At 51.4% G+C, this 23,657-nt stretch overlaps 9 protein-coding genes across 9 annotated transcripts; 3 read left to right on the top strand and 6 right to left on the bottom strand.

Annotated features, from left to right (window-relative positions):
- Positions 1-1,043: 1,043 nt before the first annotated feature.
- CTAM01_14105 (B-cell lymphoma 3-encoded protein) lies at positions 1,044-3,831 on the top strand (the record flags this gene model as incomplete). Its single annotated transcript, XM_060530106.1, has 5 exons — positions 1,044-1,191; positions 1,254-1,617; positions 1,680-2,379; positions 2,464-3,228; positions 3,352-3,831. 5 exons carry the CDS (start codon positions 1,044-1,046, stop codon positions 3,829-3,831), a joined length of 2,457 nt encoding a protein of 818 aa, XP_060375316.1.
- Positions 3,832-4,251: 420 nt separating this feature from the next.
- CTAM01_14104 (CFEM domain-containing protein) lies at positions 4,252-5,878 on the bottom strand (the record flags this gene model as incomplete). The annotated part of the gene is made up of 4 exons (XM_060530105.1): positions 4,252-4,687; positions 4,787-5,462; positions 5,530-5,665; positions 5,768-5,878. The coding sequence occupies 4 exons, from the start codon at positions 5,876-5,878 to the stop codon at positions 4,252-4,254; spliced, it is 1,359 nt and encodes a 452-aa protein (XP_060375315.1).
- Positions 5,879-7,347: 1,469 nt separating this feature from the next.
- Positions 7,348-9,194, top strand: CTAM01_14103 (FAD binding domain-containing protein; the record flags this gene model as incomplete). The annotated part of the gene is made up of 3 exons (XM_060530104.1): positions 7,348-7,601; positions 7,682-7,882; positions 7,946-9,194. The coding sequence occupies 3 exons, from the start codon at positions 7,348-7,350 to the stop codon at positions 9,192-9,194; spliced, it is 1,704 nt and encodes a 567-aa protein (XP_060375314.1).
- Positions 9,195-9,770: 576 nt separating this feature from the next.
- CTAM01_14102 (uncharacterized protein) lies at positions 9,771-10,791 on the top strand (the record flags this gene model as incomplete). The annotated part of the gene is made up of 2 exons (XM_060530103.1): positions 9,771-10,674; positions 10,730-10,791. 2 exons carry the CDS (start codon positions 9,771-9,773, stop codon positions 10,789-10,791), a joined length of 966 nt encoding a protein of 321 aa, XP_060375313.1.
- A 789-nt stretch (positions 10,792-11,580) lies between these two features.
- On the bottom strand, positions 11,581-12,033 carry CTAM01_14101 (uncharacterized protein; the record flags this gene model as incomplete). The annotated part of the gene is made up of 1 exon (XM_060530102.1): positions 11,581-12,033. The coding sequence occupies one exon, from the start codon at positions 12,031-12,033 to the stop codon at positions 11,581-11,583; it is 453 nt and encodes a 150-aa protein (XP_060375312.1).
- A 1,035-nt stretch (positions 12,034-13,068) lies between these two features.
- Positions 13,069-14,529, bottom strand: CTAM01_14100 (uncharacterized protein; the record flags this gene model as incomplete). Its single annotated transcript, XM_060530101.1, has 2 exons — positions 13,069-13,125; positions 13,177-14,529. The coding sequence occupies 2 exons, from the start codon at positions 14,527-14,529 to the stop codon at positions 13,069-13,071; spliced, it is 1,410 nt and encodes a 469-aa protein (XP_060375311.1).
- A 646-nt stretch (positions 14,530-15,175) lies between these two features.
- CTAM01_14099 (amino acid permease) lies at positions 15,176-16,928 on the bottom strand (the record flags this gene model as incomplete). The annotated part of the gene is made up of 3 exons (XM_060530100.1): positions 15,176-16,190; positions 16,247-16,359; positions 16,413-16,928. The coding sequence occupies 3 exons, from the start codon at positions 16,926-16,928 to the stop codon at positions 15,176-15,178; spliced, it is 1,644 nt and encodes a 547-aa protein (XP_060375310.1).
- Positions 16,929-17,809: 881 nt separating this feature from the next.
- CTAM01_14098 (cutinase) lies at positions 17,810-18,729 on the bottom strand (the record flags this gene model as incomplete). Its single annotated transcript, XM_060530099.1, has 2 exons — positions 17,810-18,131; positions 18,215-18,729. The coding sequence occupies 2 exons, from the start codon at positions 18,727-18,729 to the stop codon at positions 17,810-17,812; spliced, it is 837 nt and encodes a 278-aa protein (XP_060375309.1).
- Positions 18,730-19,865: 1,136 nt separating this feature from the next.
- On the bottom strand, positions 19,866-21,331 carry CTAM01_14097 (uncharacterized protein; the record flags this gene model as incomplete). The annotated part of the gene is made up of 4 exons (XM_060530098.1): positions 19,866-20,222; positions 20,280-20,370; positions 20,430-21,238; positions 21,296-21,331. 4 exons carry the CDS (start codon positions 21,329-21,331, stop codon positions 19,866-19,868), a joined length of 1,293 nt encoding a protein of 430 aa, XP_060375308.1.
- Between the last annotated feature and the right edge of the window lie 2,326 nt (positions 21,332-23,657).

Below are 23,657 nucleotides of genomic sequence, written 5' to 3'. Positions count from 1 at the left end.
GGCGGCTACTGGTATCCCATCTCTCACGGAACACCAACCAATGAGACCTAGACGACCATTGTGTAACTACAACCAATCTGACCAAAAGCTCCGGGCGATGTGTTAGGACTCCCCCAGCTCGCTCAGTCTGGTTTCGACCGGAGGCGGATCAAAATCTGATGGGCGGCGTCAGGGGGACGTATTGCCAAGCAACATCTTCAGAGGCTGGAAGTGGAAATATCCATATGCTCCAATGATCAATCGTGAGTGACAATACACCTCCCGTGGTGCTGTCCATAATCGCAAGAGTCGCGAAGCAAGGCGATCATGCTAGGGCTCTTTGTTCTTTTGTTAAATCCGCTTCTAATAACTTGAAATGTTCGCAGTCAACAGGGCATTGAGAAAACGGCCTCATGAGCCAGTCACCAGTCCACAATGTATCCTTTTTCGTGACATCAAGTCCTGAGGCGTGATGCCAACCATATTCGCAAATCCGACACACCGAAGGTCGACGGATGATCACTTGGAGCGGGTCATAGTGCGAAGAAATTGTCGCCAACGACTTTCCGCCCTGACTTGAACCAGCCACTCCGAGGGTCTTCTGGCATATCACTCGCGCAGGATAACACGTCTTGATCACACTGTTCTTGGTAGGGACCTTGCTCAACTATCAACCACACTGGAGAGGTCAAGTCGAAGGATCCCACTCCCGGTCGCTCTGTTGGTACTCTGTGTAGCTGAACAGCATGGAACGACCTGTACCACGTTCTGTAACGGCCATTGTGTTTGGCCCGCTGCTCCGGCTCCAGCGTTGATAACGACTGCCGACGCTGCCACATGAAATGGGCTGACCACCCTCCGCACCATAGCCTGCCTCTGGTGTAATACAAGTAAAGAGGGCTGTAAATTTTCGATCTCTTAGAGAAGCCTGAAGTGGTTCCAAGGCCCGATTGTTGTCCTGGCGGTATGTTCTTCATAGAAGTGCAGAACTTTTCCACTTCAGGTGTGTAAAAGGATTCTCCTCGTAATCTTCAACAGAACGATGCGGACAACATCGCGCCAAAATGGATCCCTTGTCGATCACAACCAGCATTCTCACGATACTTCAACTGACTGGCAAAGGCTCAGGGCTAGCTTTAGGCGCGCTCAAGTCATTATGGGAAGCACCAGAAATATTCAAGCAGCTCATTACCGATGCCGAGATATTACGAGGTGAGTTGAGCTTACCCTGTAGCTTGGTACGTAACAGTTCAGAGGCGCTAATCTAGCCATAGGTTTACTTCTGGATACAGAGGCCTGTCTCCGTAGCCGGCACAGAGATAGTCATGAAGATCCAATACCACCATCCATTGTTCATGTCCTCAAAGCCATCAAAGAGCGCGTGACAGAGTTTGAATTGCTAGTTCAGTGGGTGGTCACAAGTAATCGCGTCGCTATCTCAGCCAGAACTAATGGTCTTTTTGAATGCATCAGCACCCGACTTTCGTGTCGGCAAACCGAGGATGGAAATGTTGTTACCAAAGTCAAGCGAGCAAGGATACTGCGATCGGAAGCCGATATCCAACGTATCAAGATGAACATTCGAGATTCGTGCAATATTTTACGGACTCAACTCGATTTACTTCAACTAGACAACAAGTAAGTGAGCCATTGATCCAACGATCTTCGAAAGCCAAGCTGGCATGCTTACCCCGCAACAGAGAGCTCCTCACAACAACAGTCCTTCAAATCCAGAGTGTAACAGTCGCAAGCCATAATGCCATTTGTGCCCTGCAAGAGCAACAGCATAAAACCCAAAAAGACATGCAGATCGGCTTTCAGAGTTTGAACGCTATGCAACATAACCTTCTTCGTTCCATGCAGCCTCTGATTGAGCAGGCCCAGAGCCTGAGTCCAGGACAAATATCGACGAGCGAGCCCGATTTACAAGTGGCCAACAGCGGGGTATCAGCCAATAGTCCAGCTGTTCTCATCTGTGTGAGTGTAAACTCGCATCGATGTCCGCGAGGGTGCCGATGCCGATGTCACACCCGGGCAGCGGTCCGTACACCCCCGTGGCTGAGAAACGTCGTCGGCCAGCTCCACTGGAGTTTCGACTCGTCAATATCAATGCGACCTTGCAACTATGCACCATGTAGGAAGAGCCTGAGTAAACACAACATCACCTGCTACTTCCCACCCTGGCTGGTTTCGAGAGCGATAATTGCTTCCGTTAACCTGGAGAACGTCTTCGATGCTGGGGCAAAGGTTTCAGTCAACGTGCCGCTGATCGTCCCGGAAGAGGACCATATTGTCTGGCCGCTCGTGATGGCCGGAAATCTCGGGCAGTTGCGGGAGTTACTATCGAAAGACCGGAATCTGATGTATGTCAGGAATCAATGGGGCCAATCCATTATGCACGTAAGACTACTCAAACTGCATTCCGACGTACCTTGTGGGTTACCTTAGTGCGGAATCGTGCTGATTTACTATCTCGAATGCCAGGTCGCTGCTAAGATTCATCAGCCAGCCGTCTTCAACTTCCTCAGGAACGAAGGCATGGACGAGAATCTCGCAGATGAAAACCAAAAGTCCGCAGCCATCACTGTCCTTACTCGCAGAGGAAGCCAAGAATACAACCTCCCAGTTGATACAGAGGATCTTGCCGATAGGCTAGGCTGGACCAATCTTCACAAAGTCGCCGCTTTGGGAGCGCGACATGGTCAAGAAATAACGGAAGCCCTTCTACGAGAATCCGAGTACTCAGATATCAACACGAAGGACATCCTCGGCCGGACTCCGCTCCACTGGCTAGCTGAGAACGGCAAATCGGACGCTATCCGGCTCATTACTCAGGACCCATGGAGCGCCGATGTCCAAGCCAGAGACCTTTGTGGGTTCACGGCGCTGCACTGTGCATGCTGGGCGGACGATTTTGATAGCATCGTTGCACTGCTCGACGTAGGGATAGACGTCAACGCCCTTGATAAGCACATGCGAACACCCATGATGCACATGAGTAGTCCGGAGATACTGAAGTACTTGTTGCGCAAGGGGGCTGATGTGCACATCAGCGATGATGAAGCGGCGAATATCATGCATCATGCTTGTGTGTCCGATCAGGAAGACCTCGTTGAGATTCTACTGAGAGAATACAGTCACTTCTTACTTACCAGGAATCAAACAGGCGACACGCCGCTTGGGCAAGCCATCGCAAACAACAGCCTTGCAGTATTGAAGGTGATGGCTCCTTACCTTCAGGGCTTCCCGGTGAGTCTTCCGCTCTACTATTTGAGATAAGGTAGTCCGTATGCGGTACTATCAGGGGTAACTCAAGTCATTTCGTGGGAACCCGGTGATAACCGCGATTCTATCAAATTATCTCTTTGCCAGGAATTGCAGTCTCCGGTGCCTAATGAAAGTTTGATGCAGCCCGAAAGACTGAGCCTCTTGAACAACAATAAGAGGAGCTTGCTCCACCTGACAGCTTTACATGGGAGCACGGAGGCGATGGACATCCTAGCATCCGCCAATCTCTGTGGCGTGGATACAGCGATCAGAGACAAAGATGGGCACACTCCCAACGAGTGTTTCGTCAGATGCCGCGACAACCACTGCGCCGTTACCCGTAAGCCATTCGAATCAGAGAAGCTTGCATGGGTCTCATTGATGAACTCTGCACGAGGGCAGGAGTTGCCGTTTCAGGGTCTGACGGGACAAGACGCCGACGATGAATCGACGATAGTTGCATCTGAAGATGAGTGGGGCCATAGGAAAATATCTACGGCCAGCTATGTGTTTACTGATCCGAGTGGCGGTGAGGTGTCATCTGACGAAGAGTTCGTAGATGCGGAGGACGAGGTCCGGGAGTAAGCAGAAGGCTAAGATGAGACTTGTCACTCGGAGCCGACGAGTTGCGTTTAGAATGTCGATCTTCGGGACGATACCCAGGCTTGGATAACAACTGGAAACCAGATCACCAAGAAATCGGAGATGTGGAATCGAGGGAAATGCTCTATCAATTCGATAGAGGTCTCTTTCGGTCATCTCGGCAGTGAGTAGCTGGGATCAGCAATACCCACCAGTACGCTCGGAGTCTCATGAGTCCCTTGCAGCCCTGCCAGTGACCCTGGCCTCGTTCATTGTCGAGTCATTAGCGCTCTCCAAAATCGCGATCGGCACTGCAGCTCGATCGCATTGATCGTAGTATGATTTTTAGAACACGGATTATTTCAAAATTTCTATAGATTCTCTCTCGCGAACACCAGCTCGAATAGCAGATTCTGAAATCCACTAACGATGAACTCTTCCCGGCTTCTGGAGATTGTTCATCGGCACAAGATCCGCCTCGTCGCTATCACTATAGGATACCGTAAACGTCTTCTGGAACTTGATCTGCCGATCATGCGCATCGTGAACGGAATTAGACCGGTCAACGGTGACTACACCAACAGTCCGAGCCTGGCTGCGCTGAGCGGCATTCTTGGACCTGACGTCGCTCCCATACTGCTGGTAATATTGACGTCCCTTGCTACGAAGCGTCGAGCCGGACATGGCCGGGAAGATCTTGACCAAGATCATGCGGATGGACGGCAAGCACGCACACATGATGCCTACGCAGATCTCAATCGTGCTCCACACGCTAACGTCGATAAAGTCCATGGTAGCGTTGGATCCCTTTGCAAAGTCGACCAGGGACTGCAATCGGATGATGCTCACGACGGTGACACTGATGCGACGTTAGTTTTTGTTTTTTCTCGCACGGAAGAAACAATCCAAGACCCAGCAACCCCAGGTCTTGGTAGTGTGCGCGAGTCAAGAAACTTACAATGTGCCCACGATGAACATTAACGCGACTCCGACCTTCTTCTTCCAGTGCAGTCGCAAAGCTCGCAACTGCCAGAGGGGAATTGCGAGCATCCATAGATCCAGCGCGATGCTGATGGCGGCGTTGGACCAACTGATGGCGTTTGCGTTTGCGCAACTGCCCTCGTGCATGCGATCCCACTTGACCCAGAAATAGTGAATCGGCTTGCACTGAAAAACTGCCGTGATGACGAACGCGAACCCCCAGACAATGATGAAGATTGTCGTCGCCCAGAGAACGCGCTGGACCTCTCGCGCGGGGAAGATGCGCATGTAGAAGAAGATAATGGCGAGCTTGACCAGCGTCACCTGCAAGAAGTACAGCCAGGCCATGATATAGAAGTAAAAGAGGACGTTGGTGATTTGCTCAGGCGTCAGTGTCCAAATGTCTCTTCCCAGACCGTTCGCAGTGGTTCCATGAACAGTGATGACGGCGCTCGGCATGGCTGCGATCAACGTCGCCATTACGAACCAGTCATCCCAGCCGACGTCGAGTCCCGCGAGAAAGATCTTGTATCCGAACCGGCTGAGAACGCAGACCGCTGCCAGGATGGCCATGACGTTGGAAAGGACGACATATTCGCCGGATCGATTGCGCACGGGAGCGCCGCAGTTTGTCAAGCTCGCATTCTTCGTGGCTGTAGTGAATTCGAGTAAGCCTTCATGACATTCATCAACGGAAGAAAGGGACAATCAGGGACTTACCGAGAGCTTCTGGTATCGTGCAACTTGCCGAGACACACAGCGTGACGTTTAGTTGGAATTGCTGGTTCGTGCAAATACAAGTCTGGTTTGTGGGAGCACAGTAGCCGCCACCAAAAGCGCTAGCTATGCATTTTGTCTGTGGGAAGATGCCCAGCCGGTTAGCCACTTTTCTCCAACGGTTTTCCCAACGGCGCCCCGAAATGTCAAAATGTTGCAAGGGAGAGAGGAATAAACTCACAGCGCATGCCGGATAAGTGAGTTTGGTGGCAGAAATCGTCGTCTCCTGCGCCTGTACGGCGACGAGGATGCCAAGGAGCAACGCCAACACGAGGCGGAAGAAGGATGCCATTGTTGTTCACGGGCGGGCAAGGGCAGCAGCGGTTCCGTCTTGGAGGATTCCCAGAGATCCGGAAGATCTTCTCTTCATAAATGAAATCGGACGGGCTTCTTGCATAGATTACATTCCTGGTCCTCCATGTGGCAGACCGGCCACCTCCCAGGTTTGGTTCATCGCCAAGTCGCCAACTCTTGTCGAGGAATTCCCGAGGGCGCGCCATAACTGACCACTAGTCCCTTAGTCTACCACTTTACCCGACTCTCCCTTCGCTTCGAGGGGACGATGATACGCTGTTCCTTTGGTCCAACACTTTCTGCGACACGAACCGATGCAGCTACTTCGGAGCTCTTGTCTACGAAGTCCTCCTTCGAGACTAGGGTACGTTAGGGAAAGCTGATACTGCCCCCCTCTTTAGCTGGAACTTTTCCGAACTAGCCGTCCGGTTTTCTGGTTGGTAGGTTCTTGGCTTCCCCCAAACGGGAACCAACCCCGTCGTTCGCGCCCCCGGCCAAGCAGCCCCTGCAGGAAAAAAAGGTGCAGCAATGCATCGAAATCACCGGCGGCACAGCAGCGGCTGACGTCTGGGTCTCGGAAATTAGTCCCGTTACTAGATCGCGGGTGAAGGAATCGTTGGAGAATATTCTTTCAGTGGCGCATTTTTTGACTCGGTAATAGATCTGGTAGCGGTGGCTTTTTTTTTTCCACACCTCTTGCGGTGGCTTCTATGGTAATTGTGATAAGAAGCGCTCGAAGCCGCCGTCTTGGAGCTAGAATGCAGGAGAAGCTCGTGTTGTCGTTTTAGTCTCTGTTTAATTCAACCTTAATCATTGGGACTTCATTTAGATCTGTGGGCTCCAAGCTGGGGGAGACCAAGAACTAGTCGGCCCCCACGAACAGATTGACACTGGGCTTGTCATTGTCGGGGCCGCTTGGTGTCTCATCCGTTCTCTGTCCCTCACCCCGGTCGACTCCGGCCCCACGGTTGCGCAGAAAGAATGCGGGTGCTCGTCGGATGTCACACGCCTTAATAGGAAGTTCCATTATTCTTATGAAGGGGACTCCGAAAAAGCCCTGTCTCGGCCGACATGGTTTCTTCCCGTCCGCGTACTCCAGACTGTCAGTCGGACCGGTTTGGGGCATTGCAGCCGTGAGTCTATCGATCTGGAGATTACCAACACAGTTCCAACGCAGTTGCCACATACGACTCTGGATAACGCAGTTGCAATGCTGCCATTACAATCCGTATCGAGTTCGAAAGGAGGCGGAGTTTACATCCATCTCGAAAAGCCGAGGCCCTCGTGCTTCCAGGGGTAGAGATGTTGGCATCCCGCATGATGGATGCGAGGGATATATGAGTTCCAGAACCAGTCACACTTTTCGTGGCTTGCACCTAATCTGTCACCCACCCCTCACTCTCTCTCCCTCCACCTCCTCTCCCATCTCTAGGCCTTTTGACTGCTTGCCCAACTCAAGTCATCAACATGAGGCTCTCTTATCTGGCCGTAGCCACCGCCTTGGCTACCATCACAACAGCTGCAGCAACCCCCAAGCAGCAATGTCACTGCCTGCCCGGTGACTCTTGTTGGCCCTCAGTCTCCGCCTGGAACTTGCTGAACGCAACCGTTGGTGGGCGTCTGGTCGCCACCAAGCCCATTGGATCGCCCTGCCATGATCCTACATACGATGCCGCGGCTTGTGCTGCTCTGCAGTCATCCTGGACCAACCCCTTGACACAGTAAGTCCCGTCTATTCCTCGGTTTACCCCCTCAACCAACCTGTTCCAGACGGAGTGTGTTGCTGACATGATTGTTTTAGCATTCCCTCCTCGTCTTCTGTTATGCAATCTTACTTTGCCAACCAGTCCTGCGACCCTTTTACTGACAGAGCTGTCCCCTGCACCCTCGGCAACTATGTTAGCTACGCTGTCGATGTACGCTGCACCGCAGACGTCAGCCTTGCTCTCACGTTTGCCAAATTCAACAACCTCCGAGTCGTCGTCCGCAACACCGGTCATGAGTGAGTAGCCTGATCTCGACTACAAGCCCCGCTCCACAGTAGCTGACAACTTCCTCTCTTCAGCTTCCTTGGACGTTCTACCGGTGCCGGGGCCCTTGCGATCTGGACGAACCACTTGAAGACCATTGACTTCTCAACATGGTCTGACAAGTACTACACCGGCCCGGCCGTGAATGTCGGTGCCGGTGTCCTCGGTTACGAGATCCTTGAGGCTGCCCATGCAAAGGGTCTTGCTGTCGTCTCTGGTGAATGCGCCACAGTTGGCCTTGCTGGCGGTTTCACTCAGGGAGGTGGCCACTCTGCCTTGTCAACTCAATTCGGTCTCGGAGCCGATCAGACCCTCGCCTTCCAAGTAGTTACCGCCGACGGTAAGACTGTCGTCGCCTCTGCGACACAGAACACCGACTTGTACTGGGCCCTCAGCGGTGGCGGCGGCGGCACTTTCGGCGTCGTCACTGGCCTGACCGTCCGTGCCTACCCGGCCCAAACCGTCGGCGGTGCTGCCTTCCAGCTTCTCGCCGCGACGACCACGCCCGAGAAGTTCAACGCCGCTGTCTCCAAGTTCCACGAGCTGCTGCCCGCCATGACAGACCAGGGCGCTTTTGCTGTCTTCCTCCACAATGCCCAGTTCCTCGTCCTTCGTCCCTTGACTGTCTGGAACTCGACTGCTGCCTACGTTCGCGACGTCGTCCTTGCGCCCTTCACCAAGGCCCTTCAGGAGGAACTTGGTATCACTCTGGCCGTTGCTTACAGCGAGCTGTCTTACCGCGACCACTACGACCGCTACATGGGTCCTCTTCCCCAAGGCAACCTTGAGGTGACGCGCTACCAGTTCGGTGGTCGTCTTATCCCCCGCGAAGCGATCGAGAACAACAACGCAGAATACCAAAAGGTCGTCCAGAACCTGACCGCCAACGGCGTCCTCCTCGCCGGTAGCGTCGGACACTACAACAAGCCCGCCGGTGCGCCCGAGAACTCGGTCCACCCGGCGTGGCGCAAGGCCGTCATGCAGCTCCAGCTCATTACCAACTGGGACAATGCTGCGCCGTGGGCCGATATGGAGGCTTCGCAGAAACGCATGACGGAGGAGTTCATGCCTTGGATTACGGCTGTTACTCCGGGTAGCGCTTCGTACATGAACGAGGCTGACTTCAGGCAGCCGGATTGGCAGAATGCCTTCTTTGGTACCAACTACGCCAAGTTGCTCACGATTAAGAAGAAGTATGATCCTGAATCGCTCTTCTACGTCCTTAAGGGCGTCGGTAGCGAGGCGTGGACTGTTGCAGCCAACGGACAGATGTGCCGGGCTTGAGTAGTATCGCTATAGTTGACATAATCATATTGATACCTACCTGCTACATGGAACTTTTCAATGTGAGGTATCTTGCAATGCGAGCCACGTTAAGTTATGGAAGAGTTCGAGGTGGTTTCGCGTCCGGTGACTCTGAACTAGATCCACGCACTGGTGTTGGTATTTATGTAATACCTCCAGGCTATGACAACAATGTGTCTAGCGAATCGACGGACATGGACGTAGGCTATCTCTAGGGTTGAGGATGTTCTCTCCAGTCATTGCACAAATTGCGGTAGCGAGTCTGACCGAATGCCCCCTCCTTTGCGTCACAAAGAAGATCCAATCAGTGCTAGTGTGTGGCAGGATACCCGCTCACGTGCATCACCCTACAGAGCCAGTTTCTGCACCCTTACTAATGTTGTCTAGTTTGCTGAGGTTTCTCACATGATTGCATCAACAAGAACCACGTTCGCTAGTTCGAGGACGAGATTCGCAATATCATAGCTGATCTGGGCCGCGTTTACTCAACGGTCCAGTCACACAAGCACTCTGTCACTCTCAGATCACCACGGGGTCCACCGAAATTACAGAACCATGTCTTTGACAGATGAAATCTACCCTACGCTGAGTCGCGAAACAAAATCAACCAGGCTCCTGCAATTTCAGCCCCAGCAGGAAGACGAACCCTTGCAATGCACGCTGACAACACACTCGCTTAACGACGCTCCTCCGTTTATCGCTCTCTCATACGTTTGGGGAGCGCCTGAACCAACACACGACATAACCATCAACGAAGTTACATTCCGGGTGCGAGAGAATCTATGGCACGCCCTCCAACAACTGGAAAATATCGCCAACAACGACGAAAACTGCATCTCACAGCAGAAGAAGTCCGGCACGGTATTACCAAAATACTTCTGGGTTGACGCGATTTGCATCAACCAAAATGACAACTCGGAGCGCGGTCATCAAGTCGGCTTGATGAAGGGCATTTTTTCCATGGCACACTTTGTGATTTCGTGGATAGGACAGGAAGAAGGCGAAATCGCCGCCATGCTTGAATATCTCAAGGGCCTCAAGCACACTGCCCGAAGGGAGAGGAACCACTACCTTCGCTCACAGAAGCGGAAGTTCTCTTTTAAAGACGCAAAGTGGTTTGTGTCACGACCGTACTGGTCCCGGATCTGGATTGTGCAAGAGTTTACTTTGGCTAGAGAGTTATGGGTATTATGCGGATCTGTCGCCATATCATGGACTTCCCTGCAACAGTTTCGACCATTTGGCATATCTGACCAGACAAATCTTGGGTTCAAGCATCTCTCAAAGTCGGAAAGCCATTACAGCATCGAGCCCCGTGTCAACAGCTGTAGAGAGTTATCAAAACTCCGACGGTCGTGGCAAACAGATCCGAAACGCCCTTCCTTCACAGACAAAGACCCCGGCTTTGGAGCAAGGCCCAAATTGACCCGCCTTCTCGCCTTTTCGAAAGACTATCATTGTACGGATCCTCGGGACCGGGTGTATGGTCTACTGGGGCTGACAGAGGAGGACAGCATTCAAGACCGATTGCCAGCTGACTACAACATTACGCCGTTCCAACTCTATCACCGAGTGATCAACCATTTGAAGAGTCAAGGACAGTCTTTTCTCCCTCACCTGTTTCGTGACAGGCTAGCTCAGGGACTCCAAATATGCGATCACGACAGTCTCCCAACGTCTACGTTTCTCTACGAAATAGTGGCAAGCCGATGTGTGAAAAGACTCCTACACACTGGTGCAAGTATGTGGAGGGAACAATTTCTTAAGGAAGTCACGGGGTTTCTAGGGATTGCGGATGGAGATGGTGATGCTCATGCAATGTTCTCCAGGATCATCTGCGGAATGAGCTCCTTTCCTTCCAACGAAGACCCAACCACTTGGGCAGAGTTTGTTGCAGCTCTAAAGAATGCTTTGAGAATTAATGACAAAGACTTATTGAAGTTCCCGACAATTGACATTGATAGCTTTTAATGAGAGGTCATGAGCAAAACCGCGCGAGGCCTCAGTCTAGATTTTGAAGCGTGTGTTGATATTTCAGTAAGCCCGTCGAGACATCATGAGATGTTCCAGGGTGAGATTCAAAACAAGTCGAGGAAAGCACTGCGAAAGGGCTTGTGATTGATATGATTCAGAGTTGCTACCATAGTTGAAATGATGTGTTCCATCGCTCGAGAAGCATCTGGGCATCGCGTTTCAGCCATCAACCGGGCTAGTTCTTCGAGGCTGTCATCTCTCTAACATCTTACCAGATCAACGATTCTCATTCAATATGCTTGACAACGACGCGTTACCCAGTTTTCGCAGTGCTCTCCTTCATGTGCTCGCTCGTGTTCCTCGACACAGTTTTAGTCAGGTAACGTGCCTTTCATCCCTGTGGATGCAAAGAACCATAGTCAACAGCTGCCTCAAGCATAGAATTAACATGTGTAACATGGCTTACAGAAGTAATCCCCAGCCCACCATACAGCCCAACCGCCCATGAGCTCAATATTCGGAGCAGCGCCTTTCCCGGTTCACCTTCCTTATAGCAAATATATCCATCGACAATACCACAGTAAAGACCTGAAGTCAAAAGAACGGTGTCGATAGCCCCGAAGTCGCCTCTGGCATAAAATGTGTAAATCAGCAGTCCAATGACTGATGTGCGTGCCGAAGAAAGGCTGAAGGTAGCATGAGCGGTCGGGGACGAGGCGATTCTATCCGGAAGGCCGAAAGCTCTAATTGAACCAGCGGGGTTGAAGAGCGCGAGTAGTCCGCCAAAAGTGGTGGTCGTTGCGACAAATAGGGGGAAGATGTGGCGGGGACATATGGATGCCATTGCTAAAAATTGGGTAATGAGTCTGAACGCGGAGTCGGGAAGCCTTGCAGTCATAAGGCAACCCCATACAATGAGATTCATAAGTAAGGATAACAAGTCCATTCTCATCTAGAAGGTTGGAGAGGTGATAAGTCTACCTTAGGCAGCAGCGTAAGCTGACAAGTAAGCTGCTTACATATACACTTTGCGCCACAATGTTGTTGGTGCAAACATCGATTTTCAGGATGGATTCAAAAACAAGTAGACAGATACCTACAATGGCTTTTTCTAACCGTTTTGACTCATTCTGTCTTGAAAGTTGGATTTGTCGAAAGCCTTGCCTCTTTATCTATGTAAGGTAGACTTCTTGTGAGCAGTAGGACCAAAAACATGCCACTTCCAACTCTCCTCAGAAACCCACCTCTGTCATGTTTTCTGGGCATTGATTATTCTCGTAACTTTTATCTCGAGGCTTCAGAAATTTGATTAATTTCTTTCTACTTCAGGCTTTTGAGGTCCAGGGAGCTTCGCCCTGACTCTTGAAGCCCTGGTTCCTCTCTCAATGAACGCAGAGAGCCGAGAGACAGCATCTCAGCCTCGGATCTTGTAGGAGAATCTCTATCGATCTGCGGTAGCTGTAGTCACAGAAAATGCCCTGGAAAACAACAGGAGTAGAGCTAGACTAGTCACTGTGTACGGCTGTGACATTCCCTAATATCTTCCAAAACTTCTTTTCGCTAGACGAGTGGAACATGCAGGCATAGGCTTGAAACTTCCTGGTGTGAAGGTCAATTCAAATTTGTGGTATCGCCCGAAAAGTCGTGGCAATACTGGCAGCACCAGAGGTCATAGAATGAAAGACGATCGGTGCATATTGAAGATTTCTGCGGGAACCGAAAGGTGATCGGATGCACTTGAGTGACACAGAGTCACATGGCCAACTTGATAGATTATAGATAGGCTAAGTACGATGAACTAGCCTTTGTCCTGCAATTACATAGAGTACCTCAGTGGAATCCTAGTAGTTGACCGTCAAATGAAGTGATTTCTGATGTCTTAATTCGCATCTTGGGCTTCCTCGGGGAAATTGAGTATCATAAGACAAAGTGCGTCCTGCAAGGAAAAGTCAGATAAAATCACGGTGCCTTGAAAGGAGGTTCTTACTGAACTCAAAGTGTTTCCCTGACTATAAAGTCGATGCGTCAAGACAGCACTGGTGTGCTCTGGCTTCATATCCGTTTGCTGTGCCTCCTCGCGAGTTGCATCCTCATCTGTTTCGGCGGTAAAGAAATCAGCAGTGAGGCTTTCGACTTCAACCTTTCCTGGTATCAATCCAAGGCTTGAAGATTGGTTCGAAACAAAATCCCAAGTGGTAGCTTTATTGCCACTCAGAGAAAGTAATTCATGCCTCGTCCTTCCTGGATGCTTCGATACTCCGCATTTCAGTGTGGACTGTCCCTGTCGGCCCTCCCAGATGTTTCCGTTTTCGCAGTTCTCTTGTGTCACTTGCCCAAGTCCTGTTTTGTCCTCGCGTTCGATGCTCGGACTTCTTCTCCGTCTTGATCGATATGAGTGTCTCGCAGGCAGCCGATGACTGTCTAGATCCGAATGAGAGTTGTGCTCGTCGTAGGATTCGAATTGCGAAAGTTCGGACCATCTGAAATCCCTCAATCTCCCCACTACCCTTTGCCTCAATTTCAACCTTTTCTCCCGAGTTCGATCCAGGATGTCTGTTGATGCTGCTGTGCCTCCTGTCTCCGGTGTCTTCTCAGGCTCCTTCGGCTCTGTCCGTCTGCAGGTGACAAGAACGCAAACTAGGCCTCTTGGACGGAACAGCTCGTTGTTCGCCTTTTGCAGAATTTCAGTCATCGCGCTGCGTTTTGTTGTATGCTTTCTATAGCTTGACGCCACGCCTGTCGCCATTGAAAGCAGCGTGGGACGCGCTATGGTGAAAGCCGTCATGTTAGCGAAGCCGTTGATATCCATGGCATGGTCTCCTGGTGGCCCTAATTGCTCGTCTACTCGGTTCAGGTCATCTATACATCTCAAGAACTCCCTCTTCTCGATGCCGCAATTTTGTAAGCCCGGGGGGTAAGTTGGTGTAAATTTTGGTGACAATGTTCTGGATAATCGCTGTTTGATGATGATCGGATACGCTAGTCGGGGCCGACTGAAGGTAATCGTCGGCAGTTCAGGACCGGGGGTTAGATTGTTGTCAGGCAGTCTTGGGATGGCATCTTTTAGGACATCGAGATATTGCTGCAACTCTCTGGATCGGGGTTGATTTCGCGATTCTTGCTGCTTAATGAGGTGCCTTTCGGAGATTCTTTGAATAAGAGCAAGACTTTGATTCCGATCTCCTTCGTCTGTGTTCTTTTTTTTTTCGTATTTGCAAAGCCCGAGTGATGTAGAGCCAGTCTCTTGAGTTGACTGTGATTCGCAGCCGTCCAAGAAGCCTATGGGCTGGCCGGGAACCGGTCCAGGTAACGACTCGGTACCGTGTGCATATGTCGCCATCTTCTGAATGACTTCACTGCGTCCGAATCCAGCTCAACACCACCGATCTATGAGGCATTCGGATCGATTTCGGCTTTGCATTGCGAGTGTAAAATCGAAAAGAAACCCGGAGATTTTCAATGTCGAATGATGTCTGGGATCCTCCGGACAGGCCGGCGGACATACCTATGTCTGCAACACATCCCGACCCTGGATATGCGCGCGGCACGTTGTGGGATGACAAGTGAGACACGCTACTAGTTTGAACTTTCCAGCGGTGTTCTCCGAAAGAGAAGATTACGTGCATAACCGAGTCCGGAGGTCAAGCGCGGCGAGTGCGCAGGCGGGTGCGAATGCGACGAAGAAAAAAGGGGCCCGGGTGCACTCCCAACTCGGACTTCGGCCCTCATCAAAGGTGAAAACCGACTCCGCCTCCAACGGCTCACATAAGTTCGACCAACCCACCCGCAGATCTAAAACAAGATCGCTATGCGATAGGGTATTGTTGTTCTTACTGCATCCCTCATCCCACCGGGATCTTGAAGATCATTGAAAAGGGCACAGCATTCCTTTCAACGGACAGTGTCTAACTAAATAAGGTACAGCCATCTTTCCGAAACGCCCATTCTTCGGGTTGATACCGAAGTCCATGATCCATCTGATGGCTTCAAAAGCTCTTGAGCAACCGCCTACACCAAGGTGGCCTGTCCAAGTCATGTTCTCCAGTCTCAATTTCTCGCGACTCATCCAGATCGCGTCGGCGACCGGACATCAGATCAATCTCGCCCACCCTCCAGAAATGCGTATTATACCAGAACTTGTATCCAAACCAAATTATGGGAAACAAGGGTAACAAGATGTAAGCATCGACAAATGATCCAGCATCGAATGGTGCAAGGGTGGTCCAACCTTGTACAACAGCCAGGAAAATGTTTGCCGCCAAACCGAAGTAGGCATTCCACGGATACCATAGCGAAACGAATGGCAGTGAACTCTCCGCATGGCCCTGAGCCTTCCACGCTTGTCTGAATCGGATGTGGATGAAAGAGATGGAACCCCAGACGAGGAAAGTCGAGACACCGCTGAGGTTAACGATGTACGAGTACGCTTTGCTGGCGCCTGTGCTGATGTTCATCATGGACAGCGCGCCACACAGGTTGGTGAACACGATAGCCGGGATGGGGACACCCCGGCTATCAGTCCTACCTAAGATCTTGGGCGCCTTCTTATCCTGTCCCATGTACAGAAGGGTGCGAGATCCGATGTAGATGGACGAGTTGCACGCTGATAAGCATGTAACAAAGATGAAGGCGTTAATCAAGTGCACGCCCCCTTCCCAGCCGGCGTTCTGGATAGCCACCGTCATGGGACTCTTCACGGCTCGGGAGCCCCCGTTCACGAGCTCGTCGGCATTAGCCGGGCATGTTAGGCCGAAGAAGAAGGCAGAGCCCATGTAGATGAAGATAATGCGCCAGAACACCTGGCGAATCGCGAGTGGCACGGCGACCCGAGGATTCTTGGTCTCGGTGGCGGCGACGGCGACAGACTCAACACCGGCGTAGAATGTGGAGCAGAAGACAAAGACTTTAGCGGTACCTCGGAAGCCGTCGGTGAAGGCGCCGGGGTCACGCCAATATTTGAAACCCAGGGCTTCTTGTCCACGGATTCCGCCAGCGGCGTATCTGTGTTCCAAATTAGTTTCTGTTGATCGGAATTGGTATTGGGGATGGTGACTTACACGATGGAGAAGAGAAAGTATGCAACCAAGCCAATTAACTTTAGCAAAGCCAACCAGAACTCAGCCTCTCCGAAAGCCTCGACTCCGAGCAGTTGGAAGCCAAGGAAGAGTGTCTGAGTGCATATTAGCGGCGTTGTTCTCCAAGATGTTCATGAAAAATGCATACCCAGAAGATCAGGAAGTAACCCCACAGCGGCACTTTGTCACTCCAGAAGACGAAAATGCTCGACAGCACGTTGTACTCATTGGCCAAGACACACATCCAGATGATGTAGTAATTCCAACCCAGCGCAACACCGAAAGCCTTGTCGACAAACCGATCAGCCAGCCCAGTGAAAGCACCACCGCTAGGATACAACGTCGTCAACTCGCCCAAGCTCTGCATAATGCTAAACGCAATGACACCAATGACGCCAAATCCGATGAGCAGGGCGGCGGGCCCGCCGTTGGAGAGCGCGCCGCCCGCACCGATCAGTAGACCCGGCCCGATGATGCCCGCCAGAGCCATCATGCTGAGGTGCCGCGTCTTGAGGCCTCGCTTAACGCCGCTGTGCGGGTCAATGGCCGCGAAGTCGGCGTCCGCTGAAGTAGAGTCATCGGCATAGCCTGCGCGGCCGACGCGTGCGTCCTCGATGACAGGAACGTCATCACTGCCCTTGTCGTAAGCTCTATATCGTGACATTATGGCGACGGGCTTTGTAGAATGGTGCAATGTGAACGCGAGGGGGCGGAGGATTTGAGAAGTCAATGATCCTGCCAAGATCAGACGGTATCAGTGGTCCAGTACGGTCTCAGTCCCTTATCAGTCACCCCTCTCCCGTCTAGAAAGTTGGAGATTCGCAAGTTGAGTGTCCAATGTTGTTTGAGGTTGGGAGAGATATTCCAAACTCATGAAGGAATTCGACCCGGCCCTTTGGATCGGGATTTCGAATGCATTACCGCGAAGTAATGGCCGGGCCACTGCAGTCGAGAAAATCTCGTCATATCAAAACGTGTGCAGAGTGACACCGTGGTGATGGCGGATTTGCGCCGCGGGATCGCGTCATCGCCTGTCCTTGTCTCAAAGTCTCTCCAATTGGGCCATCGAGGGGCTTCAATGGTTCGGGACCCGCTTACATGCCGTTTAGTGCGGGGGGCATCCCGACCTCTTTCACGATCTCTTCCCGTTTAGGAGATTCTATTAGACGTTGGTATTCAGTCACCATGATGGCTGGTTGACTCGTGCAAAAAGGCTAATAGATGTTGACACAGACTTTGGATTGGTGTCAATTGAGGCATGGTCTGTGAGGGCTATTATAGTAATGTCGCAACGGTTTTCGTCCTCGAGACGATAGTCTCAGCTCGAGCGGGTTGACAACAATAATACAGCCTTCTTCGACATCATGCAAAAATAAAATGAGACGTGGTGAAACGGCACAAGTAAGGTAGTAGAGCGCGAGCTTGTCCATCATCCGAGCATGCCTTGTCGCCCTTCACACAGCCATGTCGAAATAGAACTCAGCTCACGCTAGAAGAAGTCAGCCTCATTAGCATTCATAAACTATTCTTTCTAAGATAGGTCTTCTACTTACCACTTGCCATCTGCAAGACAAATTGAGCAGCAGCGTCCGCATCTTCAGCATACGTCAAATGGTCAACAGTGATAAAGCCTCCACTGCAAACAGCATCATTTTCATGGCAGATGATCTTAGTTTTGCCCTCAGCGCCCGTAATGGCGTTCGGGTTGCCAGGATCCCCAAATGTCAAAACAGAGTTGATCTTGGCCATGGTAGCTGCCGGAAGAGTGTTTGCAGTGCTCCGAACAACCAGAGCACCCTGAGAGTAGCCTGACATTACAATTTTGGTATTCGGGCACTTTGTGGCAGCTTCATTGATGAAGTTCGTCCTAAGCAGCCTAGAGTAAGCTTTCGCCTGTTGCTATGATTGGTCCATCTTCGACCCAAGAAAGATATCTTTTGGAAAACTTACATGCTTGGGACACCCTCGGTGCCATTTTTGTTGAACCCAGCAAAGGTCGCGGGGTACTCGACACCCTGGATCGAAACGGTTTTGGTCCCACGCTGCTGATTGAGAGCATCGAAAAATGGCGGCCCTGTAACGAGTCCGACGTTGCCGGGCTCAGTGGTGCCCCGAGCAAATATGACGGTGATATCGGCGCACGCTGTATTCTCCTCCAAGTCATCCTCCGTTGTGTCGATGCCGACAGAATCCGCGAGACCCTGTTGGAGAGGGGTTAAGACCAGTCCGACTGCGTCGAGAGCTGCCGCGCCTGCTGGCAGAGTGCTGATTATTCTGAGAAATTGGTTCAGTGGACCAGAAGGAAACTTCGCCAGAACGTCGGGAATATCTTGGCTTTCCTCAAGATCTGGAAAGCCTAGCGCCATTCGTTTCAAGTCGGTCGTGAGCACGTCGGTCTCCGATGCAGGAAGGCCATGAACTAAGGACGCAGTCTGCATGCCAAGGAAGGCGAGGACAAATGCCATTCGGCAGGCTGGAAGTGAGAGCAACATTTCGGATGATTTCTCTTGGTGAAACGTTCGGTTGAACGAATGACTTGAATATAAAAAGCAGATGCGATGCAGACACTCATCTCAAAAAGAGACAGGCCAAAGGTCCAGAATATATGTTCACGGAGATTTTGCAGGTTTCTCAGGGCTCCAAGGTATGGGTCGAGTTGACAGTCCAGGGCAACGCATGCGATTGGCTCACCGAGAGCTGAGGTTGTCATCTGCCATCAACAGGCACGTCTGTTTGTAAGCTTCAGGACGGCTTTACACCTTAAACTAGGGCATATACCTGATAATTGAGTCAATAGGGCCTTGAAGTAGGATCACCCCGCATCGATTCCCGAATGAGTTCAGGGGCAACGTTCAATCCAGGGCGCAATGTACAGCCGTTACTAGTTTTGAGAGCTTGCTATGTCGTATTTCAGTATTTACTCTAGAGTGAATGCCAGAGACTAGATGAACCATTGGCGGGTTCTGACGTATGCAGTCGGATGATGCATGTCAAAAAGCTGGAGAAGAACACCAACATCGGTCTTTGAAACACACGTGACGACATCAAAGAGCGTCTCAAGCCGAGGCTTGCAAAGCTCCAGCCTCGAGCACAGGCGCAATAGGTAACTGCCGAAGAAATGCAAGGCCACCAACTCCAGCAGTTGGAGGGTGAGGTAGCATCGAGGCCTGCGCTAGTCGGGCTAGCCATGATTTTGCAGGTGCCTCATTGCAACCATATGAAGTACTCCACTTTGGCAGCTGTCTGTGCCTCGTGACATATGACGAGAGGGCCTACATCTACTTTGTATCCGAGAATGAAGGAGAAGAGAAAAGATCTAGCGCTTCTCAACGATGGTCAATTGGTGCTCTGAGAAAGATAAAGTAACTCCCAATGCCTCGCAGAAAGGGATGTGCCCAAGGTCTTGTCTCGTAGCTTGCGACCTGTCGGTAGCATTGGAACAGATAGAAGCCGACTGTTCAGTGAAGATGTTGATACTAAAATTCTACAGTCTATGGAATGACAAACGCCAAGAGATCAAAGAAAAGGGTAGTTGTGAACATCCAACAGGTGGAAACTCTTCCATCTCTTCGCCTCGTCCGCTCCATGCCTTCAGTCCCCCTCACTGTGCTTTCGCTTTTGACTCGTCGATTCCTAGGCGGCCGAGAACAGCGCGAACGCTCTCCCCGTGGTACGAGTACATCCACTTACAGCCCATGTGAGGACCGACCATCTTGATGTAAGCCCAGATGGTCATCTCCTTGATCCACTGGTGAATGAAAGAGGTGGACGTCTTGCGCAGGTCGCCGTTCTGGGTGGTAAAGTCCACAATCTTGGACACGCGGTCCTTTCGGTGGTCTTCCCATGCTTGGATGACCTGCGGGCGGGCGCTGTCGTTGAAGAGCGGCGCCTTGATGTGAGCGAGGGTGTATGCGAGGGTTTCCGCGTCCTCAAAGGAAGTCGCGCCACCTTGACCGCCCTGTAGGAAAGCTGTCAGCATATTTTCATCCTCTACTGGTGGTGGTGGTTCACTTACAGTTGGGGGCATGCCGTGAGTTGCGTCTCCGATGAGGAGGACTCGGCGGCTCGGGGAGGACCAAGATTCCTTGGCAGAGAGCAAGTAGAAGCTACATATCTTCTCGTCAGTATACTCATAATCATAGCGTTTGATCATCATTTTACTCACGGCCAGAGAGTCAACGACTCAGTCGGGGTCCGGTGGCACAGCGCGCGAACCACCTCCGGCCAGCTCGAATCGATGGGGAACCTCTCCTTAATCATTTTCGCCAGTGTCTCCTTGTCGGCGTCCAGCGCCGCCCAGTCCTCACGCGGCCGCTCCTCAACCTCAAAGGTCGCAAAGTAGCTAACCTCATCGCCGTCCGCCGACGCCGGCATGACGGCGAAGGAGCCGTTGCCGCCGAAAAGCATACAGGGGTAGTGCATATCCGTGTCAACGTCGGGCAAGTCGCTGAGCTTGAAGGTGCCAGAGATACCAGCAAGGCCCTGGAATACGGGCCTGCTGCCGTTAGGGCGCACAAACGACCGCACGCGCGAGTGAATTCCATCAGCGCCGATGACGAACTCGGCCGTCACGGTCTCGCCGTCCTCGAACTCCACGGTCGCCGAGGTATCTGTCTCCTCGCGAACGCCGGCGCACTTCTTCTCGTAGTGGATCGGCACCCCGAGGAGCTCGAGCTGGCGGATCAGCTCGCCGCGGAGGACGGTGCGGCGGATGCGCAGGGCCTGATAGTTGTACTCTTCATAGCTGCCGTTAAGGACCTTGGCCAAGAGGCCGCCACGGCCGTTGAGGAAGGCGACGGACTCAAAGGCGAAACCTTGGGGGCGGAGGGTGTCGTAAACGCCAATGTGGTCGAGGACGCGGAGGGCGTTGGGTGACAGGGCGATGTTGCCGCCTGAGACGAAGTCTTTGGGCCTGGCTTCGTAGACTGCGGAGGAGATGCCACTCTTGTGAAGGTAAAGGGCCAGGGTGAGTCCCTAGGAGAATGGTAAGTCAAGACATGAATAGGTATCAGAGATTAAGATCGTTCATACGGACAGACCGCCTCCAATGATAGCGACTTGAGTCATTGTGAAAGTTGAGGCTAAAGTGTTTGATTAAGTAAGGAAATGGGTATCGTATATGGCGGTCCTGGTGAAAAGTCGGTCTCAAATGCCGATCGCTGCGTATTCTGTATGTATCAAGAGATGTCTGGTGCTGTCAATGTGTTCTGTGATGGACCTGAGCTCTAACCAAACTCATCTATCTCACCATTCAAGTCGCTTAATCTTATACAAGATTTGCGTGTTCCGTGAATTTGCACCTATCCGCTGCGATGCGGGATCGAGCCAAGCAACGTACGATCGCTTGTCCGATACGGCTACAGCCATCTCCGTCGTCCGTGGCGATTCTCTGTAGTTGGGGGCTAGCGGAGCCGTCAGCCGGATCGGTCTCCGGTGAAAACGGAGGATGATGGACGGACTTGGTGTGGCGCCGCAGTGATAGGATGCTTCTTACAACTGCTGCTACTGCTGCCTGTCGTAAGCACAATTCCTGCATGTCTTTTGGCGTGAAGATTGGCCGTCAACTTCAGTGTGTATTCTCCGCTGCCAGCTATGTTCCGGGCATAACCCTTATGATGGCAAATGGAGCAAGGAAGAAACGTCAGTCGAGGGGTGTGGCTGAGCACCGCGTTCATCGCCCGCCCGAGCAGACTCCAGTCCCTCTACCGGCTGAATAGATTCCAGCGCACCCAGGCTTATCCCATTCCACTAGCATATTCAGGATAACGAACAAACAGCAATCTCATTGTTTTTTGAAAGTAGAATCGCGCGTTTCTGGCGCCATCCCTGCATCCTTCGCCAGAGTTGTGCTCCGTATCCGCGCGCGTTGATGTAAGCGCCGTCCCGTCAAGAAGCGGACGCTACACTGCACAGCCACACCCCACACACCAAGATGATTTGGTCTTGGATATAGTGCCAGTTACATATCGCACTTGAATAAGACCAAGGGCATCTCAGACAACATGAGAATTTGAAGATGCTTATTTCGGCTGTTTCTTTGTTGATTGATCATTATTGTTGCCACGGCTCACTTTTGTAGCCATCTCAAACCTAGTAACCTACCCGTACCTGCGTAAGGGATTGCGGAGAATTGATCTCATAGCAAATTTTATCTTCGCGTAAATACCTACAATAATTTTGCTATTTATTCGTTCTTCCGTTGAAACTCGTTTAGTCCCTCTAGTCCGTTAAACAACAAAAGAATGCATGATCGTATGAGCCGAGATCGATGGTGTCAATCTGGAGACCGCAAATAGAAATCGGCTGGACTAAGAGCTTTATGGTGCAAGTTCTGTTAGTAAACTTGCAGATACATAGTTTTAATTGCGATGTTCCAAATGTGGTAACAATAGCATCAATTACCTTATTTGATATGATTCATGCCCATGTTTCTGAACAATAATTCGTGAGTGTCATTAATAAGCACAACTACAGGATCTTCGAAAAAAATATATCTCATAACCAAAGACTTCGACCTCATTGAACACGATCTGAGCATCTAACCAGCAGTTGAGACAACCGTCCTTGGTGAGGGTGTCTTTTGCGGAGTGGCTGCTAGAATTATCATCGTAGTGTGTCCCACTCGTGCCTCAGTTGGCAAGCTCAGCATGGCTTCGCAACGGTCGAAACTTGGGGAATCATGGGTGGATTGTCTGGAGATATATGTCATGAAGTATATGCGAGGAAACGAGCTGCTTGGCTTTCGTGGCCTCTAGTGTTTCGGAAAGCCCTCCGCTAACGCAACATGTCTTCATGGTTTCAAGGTCGGTGTGGATTGATTCACAAAACTTGGCGAAGGATGCAATTGCCGATTGCCCAGCCTTTCCTGGACCTTTGGTCTTTGCAACTTGTTGAACATTGAGTAATCTGCACTTCGCTGTAGCGTAGACCTGACAGACCCCACTTTGCCAATTGCGGAACTATCGCCGCACTTAGATGGCGAACTTGCGAATATCACAGCGGAGAATCTCCGTCCTTGCGCGTTAGCTTACGTGCATTGCATCAAATATCTTCAAGGGTCCTTGGAGAAATGAGCCCACCCGCAAGGCAGCAGTTATAACTCGCCGGCTCCCGCAACCAACGAACTAAGAGCTCCATAATAGCTCCATTAAATGTCCGATAATGATTTGCCTACGAAAGATATGCGATTCTGGTCTGGACCGAAGGATTCGCACTCCACGAGGCGCTGCTCATCGGGCGTAAAGAGATGCTTCGAGACAATAACGCCGATCTTCTTCGCAAGTTGCAACAGTAAGCGCGGCGATGAAACCCAAAGATGGTAACAGTGACAGTCGACACATCACTAGCTTACTCAAGAGGCAACTGATAACGTACAAGTTCCACAAAAAGGAGC

This window comes from Colletotrichum tamarilloi, assembly GCF_030869305.1.
Source record: "Colletotrichum tamarilloi strain Tom-12 chromosome Unknown Scaffold_113.1, whole genome shotgun sequence".
Taxonomy (NCBI): Eukaryota; Fungi; Ascomycota; class Sordariomycetes; order Glomerellales; family Glomerellaceae; genus Colletotrichum; species Colletotrichum tamarilloi.
The sequence above is the reverse complement of the archived record's forward strand: the minus strand, read 5'-3'. Positions and strand labels throughout refer to the sequence as shown.